We start from the raw sequence: 22,889 nt of genomic DNA, 5'->3' as shown, positions 1-22,889 counted from the left end.
TAGCATTTTTCCCTGAATCAGTGTTATCCTGTAACCTCGCCTCTGTCTTTCCAGCCTCTTCGGTGGTGGTGGGGGTCTGGTGCTGTCGCTGAGCTCCTCTGCCGGGAGCATCTCCGCTCCCTTTGCCGAGGAGCTTGCCTCCTCTCCCCGCTCGCAGAGGTGCGCTCTGAAGAGCCGTGCAGCCGCGATCCCCCAGGCCGGGACCCCCGGCTGCCCCCTCGCTCCCAGGAGACCTTCGCCGCGGGTCGGGAGCAGGGCCAGCACGGCATCCTCCAACACCCGCACCTCCGTCCGGGCAGGACCCAGGGGGTGCAGCCGCAGGAGGAAAAGGCGTCAGCGCCGGTGACGCTCATTTTTCCGCCCGCTGCCGTCTCTGCCCTCCAGGACGTCTGTCATAAACGCAGCAAAACCTTCGCTCTCTCTGGGGGAGCGCCTGCCTTTCTTCGCCGAGCCCCGGCCTCCGGGCCGGGTCGGCCTCTCCCCGTTCTCGCCGTTCTGCTCGGCAGCGTGCGGGGGTGCTCGGCCCGGGCCCCCGGGCGGGTTCCCCACCGCCGGGTGCGAGCGGGGCGTGCCCGCCCGCGCTGCCGCTGCCGCCGCCGCCGCCGCGGGGCTGCCGGGCGGTTGTTGCGCCGGTTGCTGGGCAGCGGTTTAGTGTTTACCCCCACGCCCGACACGCGTCCCGGCGTTGCTTCATCCCCTCTGCAGTCCGACCGCCGGGCCGCGGCACACGGCCCGCGGCAGAGGAATACAGAAGGACCCGCCGTACCCGGAGTCGGCGGGCGATAGCCCTCTGCGGGGGGGCTGCCGAACGGGGGGTGGACGGCGGCGGCTGCTCGCGTCGTCCCTCCGCGGGGCTCGGTGTGGTTACAGACCCCGAACGCCAGCAAGCGGGGAAGGACAAGGACCCCCCCCTTCCTCTTTGTAGCGGCTCTTTCGAGGAAGAGACTGGAAAACTGGAGGCCCTGCGTAGTGGGGAATTGAGGCGAAAAGAGCTGAGGATGAAGCGAGGTGCACTGTGCCCCGAGGGAGACCGCGGATGACGGTGGTACAGCCCTGCGGTGCTCTGCGGGAGGGTGCCCTATGCTCCCCACCATCCTTCTCCCTGCCTCCCTCCAGCTCTCCAGGACAGGGCTTTCCTCCTGAAATCCACCCAAGTGTTTTCGGAGGGGATGGCTCGGCATTCTCCGCAGCCACTGATCAGCAGCCGTGCATTACGCTGTTTCCTGTCCCCAGTCTTACTCTTCTTCCCCAGTGAGCGTTTAAACTCCTCGTCTGCTGGTTCCTGCTGGTTACTGCCATCCGGCTGGACAGCATAGCAAGAAGCAGCAGCAGCTGGTTTCTTTGGAGGGGTTTTCCCTAATCTCTGCAGGTTGTAGTTGTGTTGCTGTGGTGGGACTTGGGAAGAAAAAAGGCTTGCTAGGAATCTTCAGAGGAGAGGAAGGGAGGACTCAGGTAAATGCGTGTTGATTATATGGGAAGGGACTAGGGTGACTAATACGAAGGTGCAGAGCAGATACCTACTTGTTAGTCATGTAGAAGGAATTCGAATTAATTTCATGGAGAAGAAAGAAAAGGAAAGGATGAACTATTAAAGGGCAAATTAAGGAAAATATAGTGTTGCATACAGATTACCTGATGATAGTAGTGGAAATACACAAAAAGGTTGTTGAAAAGCTTTTGTTCCCTGTCCTGATGTGGGAGGCTCTGTTCGTTCCTGTGTACATCTCCACCCAGACAAAAGTTCCCATCTGTTACATAATCAATCTATGCATACATATATGGAAGCAGATATTGTTTGCTTACATTTCTGTAGTGTGACAGTTGCAAGTTCTCTCTAGCATGCGTTTAGCATAGTTAAACTTCTTACCAAGGGGTCCAGTATACCAGACAGGCTGTCGGGGAGAGCACACCGTCATCGTCATAGCGTACCTTTTAAATTCTGTGCAGCTTTTGTCTGGTTGTTGAGAAATGCGTGGACTATGAAAGGTTACGGAAATTAGAACATTTTCTGTGTGGAAGTAAGAAGTCACCCTGGGTATGGAATGGTAATATGGCTTCCGAGTTCATTCATACAATGTATGTTTTCATACACCAAGTGGCATGGTAAATATGAAGAGAAGATCTAGAAGATTTGATAGCTCGTGCTGTTTATTTAAATGAATATGTTGCTCTGATTGATATGGCAAATACAGCTTTCAGCAGAGGAGCATGAAGCAGGAATAGAGAGGTAGTATTACATGTGTATAAAGTATTGGTGAGACAATTAGAATACTCATTTCTGGACTTTGAAGTTTGATACAGTCACAGCAGAAATAAAACATGCTGTTCTCAGATCAACATCACTGAAGCTAGGAAAACAGACCAAGTAATTTGCAGCTTTTTTTCAACAAAAGGGTTGCATGATATGCAGAAATACTGTGTGTGTTACGTACAGATTAATTTTTCCTTTTTATCTCAACATACTTGAGTTTGCTAATTTAATAAATATTTTGTATAACAAACTAGTAAATCCAAAAATACAATTTTTTTTTTTAAAAAGAAAAAAATATATGTGGAAGAGTTCTCCACAGTAAGTATATATACTTCAGTGTGAAAGCAGGATTTGAGTTAGTTTTGATACCTGATATGAAATTTGCTTTCAGTACATGTCAGAGTTAAAAAAAAAGTGACAAGATCTAAGGGCATCACGCTGTCGAAATCCTACATACACGTTTTGTAGAAATGCAGGCAAGACATAAGATCTAAAATAACAACTTTAGTTTTCAATAATAATTCATTCTTAATTTTTAGCTGGATATCTAATGAATTAAGGTTGCTTATGTGTGCTTAATAGCACACAAAGGTGAAATTAATTAATTTGCTTTTTTTTTCTCTCTCAGAAGCAGTCCCCCTCTGCGGATGCATCGAAACCACAAATTATGAAGCCATCTGAAACGAAGGTATGAATTCCTGAGAAACTCATGCTTGCAGTTAAGCACAAATATATGAAGCAATGGAATTTCTTTTTTAATACCCACACTGAGTAATGTTACTTTGCATATTTCTTCTCTGCAGCTTAGTTTCCTCTTCAAAAAATATCTAAAAAATGCTCAAAAAATATCTAAAAAATCTATAAAAAGTACTCAGAGGATTTCATGACAGCAATACTAATTTTAGTTTTAGCTCAGTCACACTTTGTGACATGCATACAGCTCCCCCCAATGTAATTACAGGGTTATTTACGTAATGACAATTTTTCGCGTGTTCAAGGAATTCAGGACAAGTTTCAGCTTTTAGTGTGCCTACAGTTGCATCTTCTCATTAATCGCATATCTTTGTCTGTCTCACAGCTTCCTTGCCTTTGTCCTTCATGCTTGTTCTGTCTCGTCTTATGACTAGAACTTCTTTACGGTCGAAGCTGTGTCATCAATCATGTACTTTACTTGTTAGAAGAGTCATAATCCTCGCTTACGCCTCTGCTGCCTAACAGGATTTACGTATATTATTTAAACAATTGATTAATAATTCTCCCCTTCCTTCAATTTCCATAATCGTAACAGTGAAACCAGCAAAAATATGGAATACAAAACTAGACCAGCAAGGACTTGTGCAGTGGTAAGACTTAGAACTGCCTGCACCTTGTGTAAATACATTGTGATTGTTTTTATCAAATGGGAAGTTCCTTTGCTGCAACTTACTCCGTACACTGTAGAATAAAGATGTGCAGGACTTAAACAGCTTTACTTAAACTGAGCAGGGGGCCGTTGTACGAGGCTCAACAAGGCTGAGTGCTGGGTCCTGCGTGGCACTGCAGGCTCGGGGAGAGCAGCTGGAAAGGGCCCCGGGGGTGCTGGTCGGCAGCGGCTGAGTGTGAGCCAGCAGTGCACCCAGGTGGCCCAGAAGGACAACAGTATCCTGGCTCGTGTCAGCAATAGTGTGGCCAGCAGGACTGTGGAAGGGATCATCCCCCTGTGCTCCGCACTGGTGAGGCCACATCGCAAATACTGTGTTCAGTTTTGGGCCCCTCACTACACGAGAGACCTTGAGGTGCTGGAGCGTGCCCAGAGAAGGGCAACGGAGCTGTCGAAGGGCCTGGAGCACACGTGTGATGGGGAGCGGCTGAGGGAGCTGGGGATGTTTAGCCTGGAGAAAAGGAGGCTGAGGGGAGACCTTCTCACTCTCTGCAGCTGCCTGAAAGGAGGTTGTGGCAAGGTGGGGGTCAGTCTCTTCTGCCAAGTAACAAGTGATAGGATGAGGGGAAACAGCCTCGAGTTGTGCCAGGGGAGGTTTAGATTGGATATTTTTCTTTTTGGAAAGAGTTGTCAAGCACTGGAATGGGCTGTCCAGGGAAGCGGCTGAGTCACCATCCCCAGAGGTATTTAAAAGACATGTAGGTGTGGCGCTTAGGGACAGGGTTTTGTGATTTAACAGCAGTGTTAGGTTTACAGTTGGACCCTATGATCTTCAGGGTCTTTTCCAACTGAAACGACTCTATGATTCTATGATTCTAACTTGTATCTGTGGCCTACTGTCATTTTATTGTGCATCTCTGACGACAGTCTAGCTTCATCTTCTCTGTATTTGAAGTTTGCCATTATGTTCCTCTCGGCCTTTTAAAACCCTTTTCCTCCATGCACACATGTAAGACTTAAACTGGTAGCAGCAAGCTGGACGACAATTAAACCTTTTCCATTTGTGCATGAGCATCATTACTCATAAATTAAGATATCTTCAAGTCTCCAGTTTCACCTTCCTGATATGTTTTTGACCATACTCATTTGCATCATGTTTGTTAATGATGCAGTTCTCCATATGGTTTGATGCTGTTCTCCATATGGTTTAACCCAGACAGCTATCTAAAAATAGTTACGGTTTTTCCCTGCTTGAAATTTGAAATAACTCTCAGAGAATGTGGTAAATTTCTACTCAGATCTTTAAAAGTGGTGTTGGCAAGATGAGACAAAAATAGAGCAGCAGAGGCATACTTCAGTGCTGTGAGACTGGTGCAGACAAATGTCTTTGAAACAAATGTCTTCGTTTGCATGTGTAAGACAATATTTTCTTGTAATGTCTGTTGTGTTATTAGTGTCTTCCTCCTGCTGGATTAAGGAAGTCCTCTGCATTTTAACGTAGACTTCTTTGAAAAGAAATAAGGTTGCTGAGTCACTTTCATCTCTAGTCCTAAATTTCTTGCAAATTAACAACTCCTTCCTAATTGCCTGCTATAACCACATCTCATTTGTCTTTCTTAGACTTTGTCTAGAATGTAGCTACTCTTAAACATGCTCTGGACCCCTCTTTAGCGTTCAGTTCTGAGTATGTGAATCCTTTGTCTCAAATTATCCCTCAGTATTATGCCACTCCTGAGAAAGCTGTGAGTTACTGGAGCCAAGGAAGGAATGTGGAACTTCTCGTTTTGTAGGCGAAGCCCTGTGGGGGTTAGGTGGAAGGTTTGGAGAACCAGAGTGGAGAGCAGGCACCCTGTGGCTTTTGCTGGAGGAATGGAGGAGGCAGAGTGCTGCCACTGCCACCCAGAAAAACACATCCTGTTCGTTTTTTTTTTTTTTTTTCCTTTTGCACTCATTTGTGGAACTGCACTGTAAACTGGGGAACTAGATAAAAAAGATGGTTTTTCTTTTTCAGGCTTTGTTTCAGTTTCCTGAGCCAGTCTAAAATGTAGCAGATACTGGCACAGTGCAGGTGGAAGCAGGCGGTAGAAAGGGAGGTGAAACGTCTTTTTGTCTGTAGGAGTTCTGTACGGGGTGTAAACTGACGCTATGGCTTCAGGCTGTGACTGCTCGTAGCCGACCGACTCTGTTTAAAGGAATGTATGGTCTTATTCTAAAATTGTTGGTTTGACTTGCCCGGTAATATTTTTTTTAATTAGATTTGCACTTTGTTACTGCTAAAAGTGTGTCTAGATAGATGCATCTCTGTGTGTGTGAGCATACGTGTTCATGACCATGTGCTTTAATGTGGCCATAGCATCTTCATGTGTATGTAAGTCTTGAATCAAGCCGTTGCCCATGTGAGTCCATATGTTCTTCAGCATTGTCATAGATAAATTTATAGTAGGAGCGTGTCCGCATATTTTAAAAGATAAACAAGAATAATGAATAATGCATACTTTGCACAAAAAGTACATTAAGTATTTAGTATAATACTATTTACAATACAAAAAAAAAAAAAAAAAGGCCCGAAGTTGCTAACAGCTGCTTTGGCAGGCCGAGAATTTGAATTTATGCTTTGCACAGCTGTTGTCAAGTGTTGACAGAAATGAGAGTAAATAGATTTTATTGTCCTGCAAAAAAGATGTATTTACTTTTCTTCTGAAAAGCACATAAGGAAAGCCTGAGTGTGTACTCTAACAGCAGATAGTTCATGTCCTGAGCAGGCAGCAATCCCACAGCAGGAAAAGTCCACCTATGTTTTTTGAACCTCCTGCTTGCACTTCTGTTACATTTCTTTGCAGCCTTGCTGCCAAAGGACATCTCATGTCTGACTGACTCTGCTTTAGATGTTACATAAATACATCCAACCTTTTTCATCTAAAAGCTGTGAAAATTTAGGATTACCTTTTCAATATAAGATTATTTCGTGTACAGGTACACAAATGGATGTGTGTGTCTTTGAGTTAACCATATGGTAGTCATGTAACAAGGATGTACAAGTGGTAGCATATAAAATATGACTGAATCTGAGAAGTACTGTAATTTAATCAGTTTAGGTGTCAAGAGAAAATCCAAAGGGGGGAATCTGAGAGGTTAAGTGATTTTTTTTTTCCTCTTTTCTCTTTTATTTATTTTATTTAAAAAAAATTTCCCACTTTGGACTTCGGGAAATTTTTGTCCTCCCTCTCTTATCAGTATTTTACCTTTTGTGACTTTGCTGTGAAGAACACACCACAAGTTGTCTACAGCTTCCAGACCTTTGCCAAGCTTATGTGTGGGCATCCACATTTTTATGCATGCTCAGGATTTCTCAACTAAGTGTATGTGGTTCAGTGTGTGCATAACATTGCATAACAAATGGGAACAAATTTAGCAAATTTCCCTATGTGTGGTCAGCTAGCAAATAGAAGCTGGATATATCTAAATGGTAATTAATGTTTGGCAGCTGAAATTAAAACATTACAACACAATGAACAAATTTAAATTATTGCTTAATAGAATTTTTTTTTTTTGGTTGTTCACTCACTTTTAATAGGCTACTGGGGAAAAAAAGACTATTACTTGTCTCTTAGTAACTTTAGATTGAGTGTATTAGTAAAATAGAGGGGACAAGGAGGGCTTCTGTCTGTGGCCCCTTATTTCCTAGGTAGAGTTCAAGACTTGTTTGCTGCAGATGTGTTGTCCAAAAGTGATATGTCTGCCCAGTATGCAAGCCAATACATACGGGGTCAAGGTGTTTCTTTATTACAGGTTCATGCAAAGTTGGGAGCTGGGTGGTATTCCACAAACCTAGCTCTCCTTTACCAGAAAAATCATAGCTTATTTATCCTGTTACATGATTAGTATAAACCCACCCAAAATTACACTCATAGCTTAGTGCTTAACATATCATCTGCTATTGGCTGAACATATTTAAATGAGTGTGCATGCTCTGGGCAGACATGGGAGGATGAGTCTTTTTGATCCTGAATTGGGTCCATGGTCATGATCTCCCTGTGCTGCCTTTACCTTTCCCTAGTTACTGCCAACTCTTGCTGACTTTGTACTTGTGGTATTCTTCCAATCTCATTAACCTTCCTCATCGCAAGATATTTTCCTTATCGGTTTTTGAATTCCGTGTTTTGCCTCCTCCTTTAATGATTAATGGCTAGCAGAGTCATTAACACTTGCCAGATGTTACAAGGACACGTGTCCTCCTCTTGAAAGATGTTGTAAGGCTCCTCTGCTATCCCTCATCATCTGGAAGGAAATAAAGTCTAGTACATCCTTGCATCAGGTGGACAAAGTGCAACGAGACCGGACACTAGTGTCCCACGCTGGCTCCAGAGGAAGCGTAGGGATGCCAGCCCCAAGGGGGGACAGGGCCCAGGCTTCGGGGTCCACATCTCCCGCTGCGTACTCTGTGCACCCCGTGCTGTTCCTGGCAGATCAAGTCACGCTCCCCTGGTCCACATGCTCCCGCGTCTGTTCAGCGGCCAGAGCCTCTGAGGCTCCTGCACTAGGCAATAGCCTTCTCTTGGGCATCTCTAGATGACTTCCCAGTAGCTGCATTGGTTCTTTTTGCATTAATCGTAGCACAGCTGAAGTAGCAAGAGCAAGAAAAAATAGTAAGAAAAATATGATGAGGTGTCTGGCATTTTCTTATTGCTTTCTTATTCTCAGGTATAATTGTTCTTAAATTTTTCATTGTTTGTTCTTGCATGTTTCTACTAGTAGTAATTTATTGCTTACTGTATTTTGACTTGAGGTGAATCACAGGGATCAATTTTGTGGCATGGCTACAGAAAATTTTCAGATGTAAATCAATCTGTTAGATTTGTTTAGTATCTTCTTTCTCTCTCAGTCCTTCATATGAGCAGTGTGTGTGTGTGTGTATGTGTGTGCTTGCACACATTTGAGTGCTCTTAGATCACTGAAATGGACATCTGTGCCAGGATGTTGTAAGCTGCAAGATGGAAGCATTGTATAGTAGTTACAGAGCTTGTGTGTTCACGAGTGTGAACCTGTCTGATGTTCTTCTTTAAACAGGCTGACCCCTTAGAAATAACCAAGCATATTAATCTCTGTCTGCACATATGTTGCTTACATTTCAGTCCGAACCACCAACCAAACCAGAGTCTGGAAAAAACACACAGTCTACCAAGGTAAACACTTATCTTTCACATTTGCTAAGGTGTTGTACTTTGGTCTTTCACAAACTTTGAAAAAAGAGGCTAAACTCTTTGCTACTACTGTGCTACATGAAACTGCTGTGTGATAGTAGCATACCTGTGTGCAAAAGAGCTGGGAGCTGACGGGTGTGGAAATGCAGTGTTTTCGGGGGGAAAAGTCAGGATGCTTTATTGCTTCACAATGGCTCAGGAAACATTCTGTTAAACATGTTTAAATCTATCTTGTGCTTGTTTGAACTAGTGTAGAACATATTCCATAGCACTGAATGGTGATCAGGGTAAATGATCTCAATTTTTTATTTTATGACAGCCAGCAGACTCTCAAAATAAACAGCCGTCTGAAGAGAGGCAGAAGGAACCCAGTGGTGTAAGTTGTATAATTTTTTTCTCTCTTTTTTGTTATTTTTCTTTTAAATGAGGGCTTCTTGTGGTATTTTTTCTAATTTCCTATTAAAAAAATAATAATTAAAAAAATAAACAAAACAAAGCCAACCCATAACTATTTCCGTATCTAATTACAATAGTTTATCTCTACACAGGCAAAAAGCCAAACCTCACCTTCTGTGACAACAACTTCTAAGCCAAATAATACAGGAAAAGCAACTACAGCGCCAGCTGACCAGCTTCCACAAGCACCCTCCATAGAGACAGCAAAGGTATAGTAAAAGTAGCAATCCAATTTTTATTGTTTGTTTTATGGTAGGGGTTAGAAATCCATGTCAAGATGAGACTGGGCAAGATAAAATGAGACTGGGCCCCCATAAATCACAATGTAAAAAAGCCAAAAAGCTGTCCTGTATGTAAAGATGTGTATGACAGACATTCAGATTATCACAGTTGTAGACGTGTGTTACATGTTTGGGGTTCCTCCATCATTCATGCAAGCTTTTTGCATGTTCCTTGCAGCTACATGGGTGTAACTGGTTCTTTGTGAGTCTCTTCCCTTGCCCTTTCGCTACTGAAGGTGAACAGAAGAGACCATCTGGTCAGTCAACCAAACACTTTGTTTATATGAGCAGTGCCATCATGGAGCTCCTTCTCCTGATAGTAGCTTTGTTGGCTCCAAATGCAGCAGGTCAGCAGGTTATCCGTTTGCACTAAGGCAGCCTGTATGCCCTGACTGCAAGACTCTGAAAAAAAAAACTAGGAAGAAAAAGGTTGGGGAAAAAGTTGAGGAGGGGTCATTTCAGAGGGGTACGTGGAGAAAAAGCTGGAGCACAAGTGAGTGGTAGAGTCAGGAGCTAGACCTTTTGGTCCTCTGGTCTGCATGTGTCTGGGTGACAAGGCCAGAGGAGCATGCAGGACTCCCGCAGCGCCACTACAACCCACTTTTTTTTCAGTAAATGAGAATGTCAGTAATGCAGAAGTCCGCGCTGTGTTGGTGCTGCTCCTGCACCTAACTCCCTGAAGCAGTTTGCACCCTGCCTGTTTGAGCAGTTTGCTGCTGGCATTGGTGGTGGATTGAGAACTGCCAGGTGTAAATGAAAGCTTTTAAAAGAGACTTGGAAGGGGCCCCATAGTCTTTCTGCACTGCAGATTTCTTCCACTGGTGAAGTGAAAGAAAGAGGTAGGGTAGTTAAAATAGCATGCTTTCCTTCTCACAGCAAAATCACACTGGAAACAGAGTATGTCTCCGTAGTATTGCGGGTAGATGGTAGCTGGCTCTGCCCCAGCGTCTGGACACTGTGCAGGTGCATTAGCCAGTTACTGAGTCCAAAAAAATACGCGCAGCCTCACGGTTGGACGTTTTAGGTTGGGCTCAGTATCATGCAAGCTGCAGCTCTTCAACGTCCGAACCGCTCAGCCAGAAGGTAAAACCAGCTTATCGTTTTTGTTCAAAGTGCAGATGAAGAGGGACGATAAGATATATATGCCTGAGTAGAAAGTCTCTGTTTCACTTTGTTTCGTCTCTAGAATTTTTAACATAGGGCCATATAATAAAAATTTTTCTTTTATTATTCCAGCCTAAGTCTGAGAAGATGTCCATGGCGGCTGGTGCAGGCGCAGCCAGTGCAAGTGTGGTTGCTGCAGCTGATAAGTCAAGTACTGAGGTTGGTAAACACAGACCCAGAGAAATGCGTCCCTTGTATAAAATGTCTAAGAGAGTGTTTCTCTCTCTGAAACACTTCAGTTTCAGAAAAAATAAATTGATAACTGCCGAAGTATTGCTATGTAGCAGTTACATGCGGTGGTGAAGGGACTGTCTGAAGGAATAAGTAACAAAGTAATGGCGTGTCATTTGTGTTTTGTCAAACAGGGCTTATTTGGAATCACTTTTACCACAACTAGCACAAAATTAATTGCTCTTTATCTTCAGTTGTGTTTGTATATGTGTGCATGTATATCAGCTGGTATATAAATACACATGATCTTGTTACTGAGACTGAGGAACAAGTTTAAGAACAGTTCTCACTGAAAAATTTGACAAGTGCAGGACCTACTGAAAGAAAGCTTTTGGTTTGGTTTCCAGGAATTTTCTACAGATTCACCAGATGATTCAGATTTTTTTTTGTTCCTTTGTACAACATGGTAACTTGTATAACGGTTTGCTTATTTTTTAGCCTGGTATGGATGAGTCGGCACTAGATAGCCTAATAGATACCCTAGGTGGACCTGAAGAAGATGTGCCTACTAGTCCTGTTTACACTGGTCCGGAAGTTACGGTATTTTCATTTTTATTTTTTTAGAAGATTAATCTCTAAAATATGTCTGTAGTTACTCACTACTTCATTGATCCAGTATTTGTTTCTTCGATCTGCTAAGAGGTAAAATAGAGTTTGCACAGTTGCATTTTAGTATTGTTATCAGTAATACAGAAATGGTACAGCTATGTATGTATTGCGGTAGAAAACAGTGACATGTCAACAAAGAAAGTTTGTTGCTTTCTGAACTGACTTCCAAGCATGGTCTCCAATAGATTTACAAAAGGCGGCGATGGAGATGTTAGAGAGTGTGAACAGCATAGATGTCATTTCTACTTGAGAAAGGGTGAAACACTGAAAATTTGGGGAAGAATGCATACTTTTCTGAGTTAGAATGGGAGAGTAACATAAGAAGGATTAAGATTACAAGCTCAGTGGCTCAGCATGGTACTCGGGCATGATAAAAATTTTGGAATTTATAAATATTTTAAATTCAGTCTAAGTACAGCAATACGTTCTATGGTCTGAGACACTGAAATGGCTACTGTTAATGCAGAATGAATCTAACAATAGAGATGCAGAGTTTTGCGAGATGACATGCACTATTGAAGGTAGCTGAGATGCGTGTGCATGACACTAGGATTCTGAAAGACACTATGTAGTCACAGTCCAGGATTGGCCCTCTGACCTAGCCAACCCCCCATTTTCTGTCTGGAATTATTACTGTAGGTAGCTCCACATTAGAAATTTATTTTGATAAACAAGAATACAAAAACATTAACGTGTGGATTCTTTTTGTAGGAAGATATATCTTCAAGATACTTGGAAGAAATGGGTAAACGGGAAGGTAGTCTTCCTCCAGAGTATGTTAAATTGTTGAAGGTTAGTGAGTTAAAAAAAATGTTCTTCATGCATGTTTTCCTTCCTATCATATGTTTTTGCTTCCCATTTAATACAAAATTTATTCTCATTTTAGAGCAAAGGGGATGGCAAAGATGGAGTCCCACCAAAAGCAGATGCACGAGATGAAGTAAGACTTATTTTTTCATATTAGAAAAGAAGGTGAAAACAACCCAATTATCATTGGATTCCGAGGAGAATTTAAATGTTGCCTGTCTTCCGAAAATCCCAGAAAGTAGGAGAGGGCTGTGGGGTGCCTGATAACATAGATACTGATAAAACTAAATAGAACTTGACACAGATGTTTTTAATAAAGAAGTAGGAAATTTCAGGACACTGACTGAAACTGAAATAAATCAAATAAATGCTCATAGAGATATTAGACATAATAATAACGAAGGGAATAAATAACTAGCCGTGCACGCAGGAGTCTCTTTGTAATCTCTTGGCAAAGATTGCTTGAATTTCTATACTTAGCAAGAGAATTTTGTAAGCCAGCTTATTTTTACTGTTTACAAGTTTAATATACGAAAATGAAAGTTTATCTGAAAAATGAATGAACGAGTGAGGGGAAATATCTTTTGTTTTTTCTGTGACAGCTTATGAGGTCATTGTGTGAGTAAGCGTGGAGCAGACTCAGATTTTAAGCAGAGTTTGGCAGCACTGATATTCGAACTTTAATAATTGTAACCTAGTTTGCAATTTCTTGCTCAGAAACCAATGACAGATGATGAGCTTGCAGAGGCCCTGTCATCTGAATTTACCTGTAGTACTGCTTCTGCAGAAGAAAAGAAGACAAGTCTGACAGAGGTATTGATATTTTTCTTGCCATTGCATGCCTTTATTGCAATGAAAGATGGCCATTATTATCTTAATACTTCATTTCAAAATTATCTTGACAATTTTCCCCTTGTTTCTATTTTGCAAATTTGCCTGTAATTTCCTATCTCTTGTAGAAACCAAGTAAAGAAGGGGAAATTGTGCAAGCACAAGCAGCAAGTTCAGTCAAGGCGTCAGTTCCTCCTAAAGAGAAGAAAACAAAATCGAAAGAGGTATATACATAGTCATTCTTTGGCTAGTTAACTTCTAAGTAAAATTTAGAAGCGCATGTCGTATTTTATGTGTGCCTGATCTTGTAAAGGTGCTCATCATCCTCATTTTCAGCTATAAATCCTGTTTATCATAGAGAGTATAGGAGTAACGGGAATTGCCATTGCTCAGACTCTACTGTGCCTTAAAGATCGGGCCTTAGTGGGTTAGATAATTTTCCTTCTGGGTTCTCCTGCAGAATAACTGTGGTTCTTCTGACTAGAGGCAATGGAGTAGAAGAATGTATGTATTTTCTTAGCTATGTGAGGTGTGCTTACAACATGGGTATGATGTAATTTTCTCGTGTTTTACAAACCTTTCTTTCTTCCTCTGTAGAGAGCAAGTGTGACCTACGCTTTCTCGGTTTGCCATGTCAAAGCACATGGCAATTGTGTTACGTGATACTGTGCTTTTTTTTTTTGCTTTCTCTTTTTTTTTTTTTTTTTCTTTTCCCCTCTCCTTAAGAGGATATACGTCTTATCACATAATTTGCCATATCCTGCAATGTGGTGTTGTGAAAATCAGGTAAAGTCAAACAAAAATGACCAGTCTGGTGCTGACTGTTTGCTTCACATATAGCATAAAAGATATGTAAGGTAAAACCTATGTCAGTTTAAAGAAATAATGAAATTGTTTGCATATTTTCTTAAATACAGGAAATTAAAGATGATGCAGTGGAAGCTCTTCTTGATACTCTTGGTGGACCTGAACCTGAACCTGAAGAAGATCTTACCCCTGTGGTAGAGGTGTCAGAGGTATAATCTTACTCCTTTTTACAGCAGTTTTCAGACTCTCCCGTGGAATCCCAAGACCTCTTTGTTAGATACTGTACAAACATGTAAAATAATAACAAAGCAACTTTCATATCAAAGCCCTAAGGAATGTCTTAGTGTTACATGATTAAGAAAATTCAAAAAAGAAGAAATCCTGGGTGGATACAGGTAGAGTAGCATATGATAAGATGGTCTGGAAATTAAGAAGTGTATTTCGTTTGGCTATACAAGCATACATATGCACACCTTTCCCTGTATTAGCTATAGTTGCTCTGTTTTTTTCCCCAAGCACTGGATACAATTTATAGCAAACTTCTGTTCTGCACGCATTTGCTGTTTGATTTTTAATTAACTTTGGGAGATTTTAGTGCATCTCCTTTTCCATCAGACCCCATTATCTTTCTCTTTGCCTTTCTCTATGTCTTCTAATTCTTCAACAGTTAGATTTTAACAGTAGCCCTGTGTTCGCATGTTAAACTTTGACGTTTTAGTTTAATTTTGCAAACTCGGCCTATAACCCTACTAATATCAGTTATTTTCCCCTGTCTTCACTTAGAGCTCAGAACAAACAAATGACAGGGAAATAGTAGAACATCATTTGTTACCCAAAGATGTTGGAGTTCGATTTTGACAAAAACGAGCATGTTGTATTGCAGATTCAGTCAGTCTGGGCCTTCAATTAACTTGGTGGATGCACTGCTTCATGAAGGACGTCCACAGAATTAAAAGCTGGATTTCAGGAGCAGTGATGGAAAAAGATACAGAATTACAGCTTGTATAATCAGTGATGAAATCCAATGAAACCTGAGGATTTTGCACACCCCAAAAATTCTAAAAGTACTTGCCACAAAGTTACGGCTCTGAATAGCATCTGAAGTTTTTTAGAATTTAAAATAATGTAGCCATGTTCACATACAGCATTGATTCTTAAACCATGATTTTACCACAGAAATTTGATAGAGATGAATTGAGGAATTTTAATATCTTGATACATGGAATAATTTTATCTGATGCTAGTACTTCTTCAAACAGTAGGCCAAAGAATTTTGATATTGAAGTTGAGTGTACTTTGAGTTTTTATTTTATTTTATCTTAAGTGATTTTTTTTGTTTTCTTTTTAAGGCAAAAGCTAAAGAGAAAAAAGAAAAAAAGGCTGGAGAACATGATGGTACAATACCTCCAGAATACAGGTTAACACCAGAGTTGGTAAGTGTTTCATATGTCCATTGCATTCTAAATAGGGCATGGCATTTGACACCGTCTTTCGTCACAGAGAGGGAAAGAACATGGGGAAAACAAGCAGAACTAGTATTTCATCAACGGCTTCCTCCTCTTGATGATTTCTGTATCCCTGGTTTCCTTCCCTTCCTTTGTGGGCATGGCTGGGTTTTTCAGGCATTCTGAGCAAAGATCTGATCTTCCCAGGTCACACATTCCTTCTCCAAGAGTGGCATTACTTGTTTCTCATGCTAAAGCTCAGTGTTGTAAAATCCATCCCTTTACAGAAATGCTCTGGGGTACCACTTTGTAATGTAACCTTGAAAAACTCTTTTAAAATAATACAAAAAATTACACTGATTTTTTCAGATTGTCGCTTCAAGTGATGGAGATTTGTTCAAAGTTAAGCAAAACAACAATAGAACTGAGATGTTTTTTCCATAAAGTTCAGAACTTAGAAGTTTTATGACAGTTATTAGTATAGGTTAGCAAGGTTGCTAAATAAACTGGCCTTGATGCAGCTGAACGTTAACATGCTGTTTTGAAAGGAGCACTTTTACCCCTTTTTAGAGCTTTCAAAACCACCTCATGACAGATCTGGGGTTTGTGTTCAAGTGCAAAATTTACTTTTGCTTTCCAAACTTGTTTTACTACTGAAGAGATTCCTGCTGGTTTACTGTGGAATTAATTCCTGCTGCATATTGATACTGATAGGAATTAACAGTTTTTGGTCTTCTGGCCCATTTATATTGTGCTGACGTCACATTTGCTCTTTTTATCCACTTACCTGGGCATGTAAGAATTCGTCCTGTTTAAGGGAACTCCTGTTACTGTGTCACTGATTTAATCCTGTGTGTATCATTTATTTTACATTATTTTGCTGATGATTATGGAGTATGGTACTTCTTACAACAATGGAAAATGTCAATAATACTTACTTTACTTTTAGGATAAAGATGGAAAACCAGTATTGCCAAAGCCTGAAGAAAAACCTAAGGTTAGAAAACTGACAATATTGTAGAAGTGTGAATAGACACCCTGTTTTCTCCCTCTCTGTCATCACTTCTGTCTGTGTCATTATGTCTCTTTGTCTGCTTGTGTGTTTACTTCCTTGCACAAAACCTGCTGATCTGACATGTCAAGTGAAAGTTGGTTTTACTAAAATTCACTGCCTTTGAACGAAGAGCTCATGGTATGAAAAAGGTTTAGAGATTGCGAAGATCTGAGACAGTTACAGAAGAGACTGCTGACATAAAAACTGTATGGGGAGTTACCGAAAGGTATTCTCTAGACGTCTGTTGGAGGACAGAGAGAGAGAGACGAGGCAGGAAAATCTTTTGTTTTCTTGACAGTTTTGTCTCATTAGTCATCAAGTATAAGGGAACATGACTGGAAAGAAGGAAAAAGATGCCGTGAGCGTTCTCCTAATCACAAAGAACAACTTGGACTTTGCAAAAAGTATCCATTGTGACCTAGAAAGTGCAAGATAGGTTGAAAAGATTGAAAGCAAAGGTTACAAAGGTTAATTGGAAATGCACAGGAGGAAGGCAAAAATTAAGCAAAGCAAAGGAACTGTGCACCGAAGAAAACTGAGGGCTTCACTTGGAAACGCTGTGAGTTGAGGAGTGCTGCGAAAAGTTGGAAAAGAGCAGGTGACCTCTGTTCTTCTGAAAAGACTGTGAGGATCAGGACTGATCTGAACGAGAATGACACTGTGCCTTTTTAGCAGAAGTGTGGAGTCATTTGTATTATTCAAGCTTGAAATAGGGAAGAAGGGAAAGGCAGTGACGAAAAGACTTTAATATCTCTCTAAATTTTCATGTCAGGTCTTAGACATGCAGTCGTCTTGAGTGGGTGATACCTGAAGGCTGCACAGAAGGAACACCTGCTGAGCATGTCATAAGTAAAAAAAGGGAGAGCAGGTATGCTCTGAGGGAACCGGCCACTAAGGTTAGGAGACAAGCCTTCTTCCTGTTTCACAGGGTACACAAAAGAGGTGGCATACAAAAAAAAGAGAAGAATTCTGGAAGGGGAATGTGGCATGAGTTAAAGGAGGCTGGTGCATAGTTTGACTGAAGTTCAGTACAAAACCGAAGCAGAAGATGAGCTCAGAATCATGAGGTCTTATGCCACAAGAATTAAGTGGTTAGCAGAAGAATAAGTGTTCCTGTGCTCTCTCACCTCTATCAATCAGAGACACAAGTACAATTGAATAGTTGTTCTGGAAGTGAATCACAGGGGTATGGAAGTCGTGTTGCAGTATTTTTCTCAGCACCACTTCACTGTTTATGATTTGAAGAAGGCGACTTTGGGCAAGATGTGTTTGCCAGTATTCCTGTGGTATCATCAGTAAGTTAGGCCTGTGAAACCAAAACCAGCAAAACAAAAAATTTGTGTCAATAGCTGAAAAACCTTCAATCACTTACAGTTCTTCCTTGATTCCTGGTGAATGCAAACCTCTTCTTCCTTCCTGATTTTGATTTAATGGTTGAAAGAGGAATTCAGTCATTAAGAAAAGTGAGGCCTTATGTGATGAGACATTTTATAAAGACTGATCGACCAAGAGAGGAAAGTGGAAAGGAAAATAAGAGTCTCTTCCTTAGAAATGTCATTTAATGCATTATGAATTTGACCAAATGAACCTTAACCAATTAAGTTCCATGTAACAAGTGAGTGATGATCACTGCTAGCAAAGATTTGAACATTTAGGTGTAAACAGTGGTTTGAAGGATCCCAGGAGCATTTGTAGTAGATCATAGAAGTACACAGATCACATTGTACTAGGTAGCATCCACAGATTATAATAGATCACACGGTAGGGAGCTCAACTGCTGTTTATTCAGTTTTCTGTAAAACCTGCAGTGAAAACCACTGAGTGTCAGCAGTCAGTGCACAACCTAAGAGAACTTCCAGGTGACTCTGCCTCTGAGGGAGCTCTCCTTCTGCTGGAAAAAAAGAACAAAAAGTCAAAATGGGAGAATCATAATCTGATAGCGCGGCTTTCCACTACCTTTATGTAATTTGTACTTCAAGTATTATAACAACATGATGCTGTTGTAGTAAATACTATCTAGTAAATAATAGAGGGTTGTTTTTTTTCTAATTAAGAGGTTACATTTTCCTTTTCAGTAGCCCTGTAAGCAGTATTGAACATAATGTTCTCTACATTATATTGACTTTTGATAACAAAGCAACTGACTCATTCAGAAAAGGGGTTTTCTTAATTTTATGTACTGTGAAATTCATGCTGGCTTATGGCACTTAATGCAAAAGGTTATTTTGATATAGGCCACAAAAGTTTTTCTGCTCGCTGAGTAGTTGAAACATAATTCTTAAAAAAAATAAAAACGGGCAGTGAGTCACATGTACCCCACTTGTCTTTTTTGCAGCCTTTGAGTGAATCTGATCTTGTCGATGAATTTTCCAAAGACTTCGCCTGCCCTGCACAGCCTGCAGTACAATCCAAACCATTGAAGCCCAGCAGCACATCCAAAGTATGTTTTTCTAGTTCACTGAAGATGCTGACACTGATAGTTTTGCCAAGACTGGATGGTGCTACTATTCTTTCAAGAAAAATATTTTCTTCTGTTTCTGCTTTTGCCCTGTTACCTTCAGTGGAAGGTGCAGTATTGCGACTTAGTCCTTAATTGAGAGGCTTCTACCTTTAAATTTTAGACTGACTCCTTCCTTCCTTCCTTCCTTCCTTCCTTCCTTCCTTCCTTCCTTCCTTCCTTCCTTCCTTCCTTCCTTCCTTCCTTCCTTCCTTCCTTCCTTCCTTCCTTCCTTCCTTCCTTCCTTCCTTCCTTCCTTCCTTCCTTCCTTCCTTCCTTCCTTCCTTCCTTCCTTCCTTCCTTCCTTCCTTCCTTCCTTCCTTCCTTCCTTCCTTCCTGCCTCCCTCCCTCCCTCCCTCCCTCCCTCCCTCCCTCCCTCCCTCCCTCCCTCCCTCCCTCCCTCCCTCCCTCCCTCCTTCCTTCCCTCCTTCCTTCCTTCCCTCCTTCCTTCCCTCCTTCCTTCCTTATATATTTTAAAAAAAAAAGCCTCTTACAAGGTAGATTTGGGGTTTCTGAGCATATTCAGTAAAATGCAGTGTAATTGTTCTTTTTCAGAAGCCTTCAGCTCCTGCATCTGCAAAAATGGAGGAGGAAGCAGTCCCTCGTGCCACAGCTTGCACTGTGCAGTCTTCAGCTCTGTCAGCTGTGTCTTCAGTGAGTAGTCTTAGCTGGAGCTAAAGCAAAACTCAGTGCTTCATTTGTGCAATGGTACAGCATGCTGTCAAGGTGCTTATTTCAGTATTGAATATTCTCCCTCCATAGAGGTAAGCCACAAAGGCTGAGTGCTTTCCAAAAAGATCAAGTCAAGAACAAACTGAATGGGGAAGGTCAATGACCTTCTTAATAGAGAAGGTCAAACTGACAGCTCTTGTGGTCTACTCTAGCTCTTAACGCTCTAAAAGGGATGCTGTTTGTGAACTTCATAGATACTGCAGGAAAAGAAAATTCTGCAAAAAAGCCATAATTGTCCTACTGAATATTTTTGAAGATTGCATTAATGGCTGACATTCTTGCATCTCTTGTCAGAATATATATGCTTCTATTTAAAAACAAACCAAACAAACAAACCCTTTGTGGAACAATTTAGCTATGAGTATATCTTTGGAAAAGAGAAACCTGTTTACAGAGCAGCCCCTATCACAGTTTCCTTATGCTTTGAACTCAGCAGATCCCAAGTACATGAAGACAATTAGGGAGAGAAGCATTATAGTTTTTTTGTTCACTTACTAATTTTTACCTTAAGTAATGTGCGGCTGGTGGTGGTAGTATATGAACAGGTTTCTTCAGCTGCAGCTGAATTCCAGACTAAGAATTGTTTTCACTGTATCAATACCCTTACAGGTTGGCCATGTGGCAGATGAAGCACTGGAAGCCTTGTCCAGTAGCCTAGGAAAGAGGGAGCCTGATCCAGATGAAAAGAAACCTGCTGTGGACAAAGTTAAGGTAGAGCCACAATCACACCTCAAAAAATAGACTGTTGATGTCATTATCTTCAGTGTAACTGTATTTCCTAGAAACAATTCAGAGCTAACATTTTCACTTTTTTGAAAAACAAAATTTACTTGTGAAACCAGTTGTGTTCTACTCAGAAGTACTAGTAGGATTTCAACACAGTGAGTACCTTCTCTTAATCATTTTGCCTATTACAGTATAGTAGTTCCCTCGCCTCTGAAAACTGCATTTGCTTAGTGTCTTACTGCTGAACAAAAGCTGAATTAACATGCACATCAAAGGTAGCATACAGTATGGTCCTTTTTCAAAAGGAACCAAATTTATGATGAGTTGTTTAAATTAGGAATGATATATAAAACTTTGGGTTTTGTCAGTGATGGTGTTATTCTAATAGGGAGCCTTAAGTAAGTTGCGGAATTATGTGTATTCTGTCTAAGGAAATGCTGTTCATAGTCACAGTCTGAATGCCCCTATTTGCGACCCCAAACCATGGGCCAGATGATTTTGACTGGAGCCAAAAATAAAAGAGGACAGGTCTTCTGGTGTGCTGGAACTCTGTCAAATGAAACTCCCCAATGTTGGCTTTACTACCTTTTCGTAATTGTCATCTTCAAACATAACTGTATGGAGGGTAGTCCTTTTGAAGTTGGCTACTTGTTTCTCTGTTGAGCCTTCCTTTGCATGCAGCCCAGATAGCTGTTGAGTGGAATTCAAAAAAAGTCAAGAGTTAAGACTCACAGGTACAATGCTATTTTGTTATTGGTCCACGCTTGTCACTTTACTTAACTGTTATCATAGAATCATAGAATCATAGAATGGTTAGGGTTGGAAGGGACCTCAAAGATCATCTAGTTCCAACCCCCCTGCCATGGGCAGGGAAACCCTCCACTGCACCAGGTTGCCCAAAGCCTCATCCAACCTGGCCTTGAACACTTCCAGGGATGGGGCATCCACAACTTCTCTGGGCAACTTGTTCCAGTACCTCACCATCCTCAATGTAAAGAATTTCTTTCTTGTATCTAACCTAAATCTGCCCTCTTTCAGTTTAAATCCATTGCCCCTTGTCCTATCACTCCATACCCTTGTAAAAAGTCCCTCTCCAGCTTTCCTGTAGGCCCCCTTTAGATACTGGAATGCTGCTATAAGATCACCCCGGAGCCTTCTCTTCTCCAGGCTGAACAGCCCCAACTCTCTCTGCCTGTCTTCATAGCAGAGGTGCTCCAGCCCTCGGATCATCTTCGTGGCCCTCCTCTGGACTCGTTCCAGTAGCTCTATGTCCTTCTTGTGTTGGGGACTCCAGAGCTGAACACAGTATTCCAGGTGGAGTCTCACGAGAGCAGAGTAGAGGGGCAGAATCACCTCCCTCGACCTGCTGGCCACGCTGCTTTTGATACAGCCCAGGATACGGTTGGCTTTCTGGGCTGCCAGCGCACATTGCTGGCTCATGTTGAGCTTCTCATCCACCAGCACTCCCAAGTCCTTTTCCTCAGGGCCGCTCTCAATCCATTCTCCACCAGCCTGGACTTGTGCTTGGGATTGCCCCGACCCACGTGCAGGACTTTGCACTTGGCCTTGTTGAACTTCATGAGGTTCTCACAGGCCCACCTCTCCAGCCTGTCGAGGTCCCTCTGGATGGCATCCCTTCCCTCCAGCGTGTCCACAACACCACACAACTTGGTGTCATCTGCAAACTTGCTGAGGGTGCACTCAATCCCACTGTCCATGTCTCCAACAAAGATGTTAAATAGCACTGGTCCCAGTACCATCCGCTGAGGAACACCACTCGTCACTGGCCTCCACGTGAACATTGAACCGTTGACCACAACTCTTTGAGAGCGACCATCCAGCCAATTCCTTATCCACCGAGTGGTCCATCCATCAAAACCACGTCTTTCCAGTTTAGAGATAAGGATGTGGTATGGGACAGTATCAAATGCTTTGGATAAGTCCAGGTAGACAATGTCAGTTGCTCTTCTCCTATCCATCAATGCTGTAACCTCATCATAGAAGGCCACCAAATTAGTCAGGCAGGATTTGCCCTTAGTGAAGCCATGTTGGCTGTCACCAGTCACCTCCTTGTTTTCTATGTGCCTTAGCATAGTCACCAGGAGGATCTGCTCCATGATCTTGCCAGGCACAGAGGTGAGATTGGCTGGCCTGTTGTTCCCTGGGTCTTCTTTTTTCTCCTTTTTAAAGATGGGGGCTATGTTTTCCTTTTTCCAGTCATTGGGATCTTCACCAGATTGCCATGACTTCTGAAATATGATGGATAGTGCTTACCAACTTCATCTGCCAGTTCCCTCAGGACCCGCGGATGCACCTCATCAGGTCTCATGGACTTGTCCACCTACAGGTTCTTTAGATGGTCTCGAACCTGATCTTCTCCTACCGTGGGTGGTTCTTCATTCTCCCAGTCCCTGCCTTTGCCTTCTGTGACTTGGGC

At 42.0% G+C, this 22,889-nt stretch overlaps 1 protein-coding gene across 1 annotated transcript in view; it reads left to right on the top strand.

Moving 5' to 3' along the window:
- CAST (calpastatin) overlaps positions 1–22,889 on the top strand; it is a 101,540-nt gene that overhangs the window by 39,535 nt on the left and 39,116 nt on the right. The window contains exons 4-19 of the mRNA XM_086629840.1: positions 2,880–2,939; positions 8,744–8,794; positions 9,132–9,188; positions 9,361–9,477; positions 10,786–10,872; positions 11,383–11,484; positions 12,265–12,345; positions 12,440–12,493; positions 13,078–13,173; positions 13,320–13,415; positions 14,109–14,207; positions 15,348–15,431; positions 16,393–16,440; positions 18,833–18,937; positions 19,550–19,648; positions 20,336–20,437. Of these exons, the coding sequence (XP_086485966.1) occupies positions 2,880–2,939; positions 8,744–8,794; positions 9,132–9,188; positions 9,361–9,477; positions 10,786–10,872; positions 11,383–11,484; positions 12,265–12,345; positions 12,440–12,493; positions 13,078–13,173; positions 13,320–13,415; positions 14,109–14,207; positions 15,348–15,431; positions 16,393–16,440; positions 18,833–18,937; positions 19,550–19,648; positions 20,336–20,437 (1,338 nt within the window). The remainder of the gene's footprint in view (positions 1–2,879; positions 2,940–8,743; positions 8,795–9,131; positions 9,189–9,360; positions 9,478–10,785; positions 10,873–11,382; positions 11,485–12,264; positions 12,346–12,439; positions 12,494–13,077; positions 13,174–13,319; positions 13,416–14,108; positions 14,208–15,347; positions 15,432–16,392; positions 16,441–18,832; positions 18,938–19,549; positions 19,649–20,335; positions 20,438–22,889) is intronic.

The sequence above is a fragment of the Tauraco erythrolophus genome, chromosome Z (genome assembly GCF_009769465.1).
Source record: "Tauraco erythrolophus isolate bTauEry1 chromosome Z, bTauEry1.pri, whole genome shotgun sequence".
Lineage (NCBI taxonomy): Eukaryota > Metazoa > Chordata > Aves > Musophagiformes > Musophagidae > Tauraco > Tauraco erythrolophus.
This window is presented reverse-complemented; position numbering and strand designations above follow the sequence as displayed.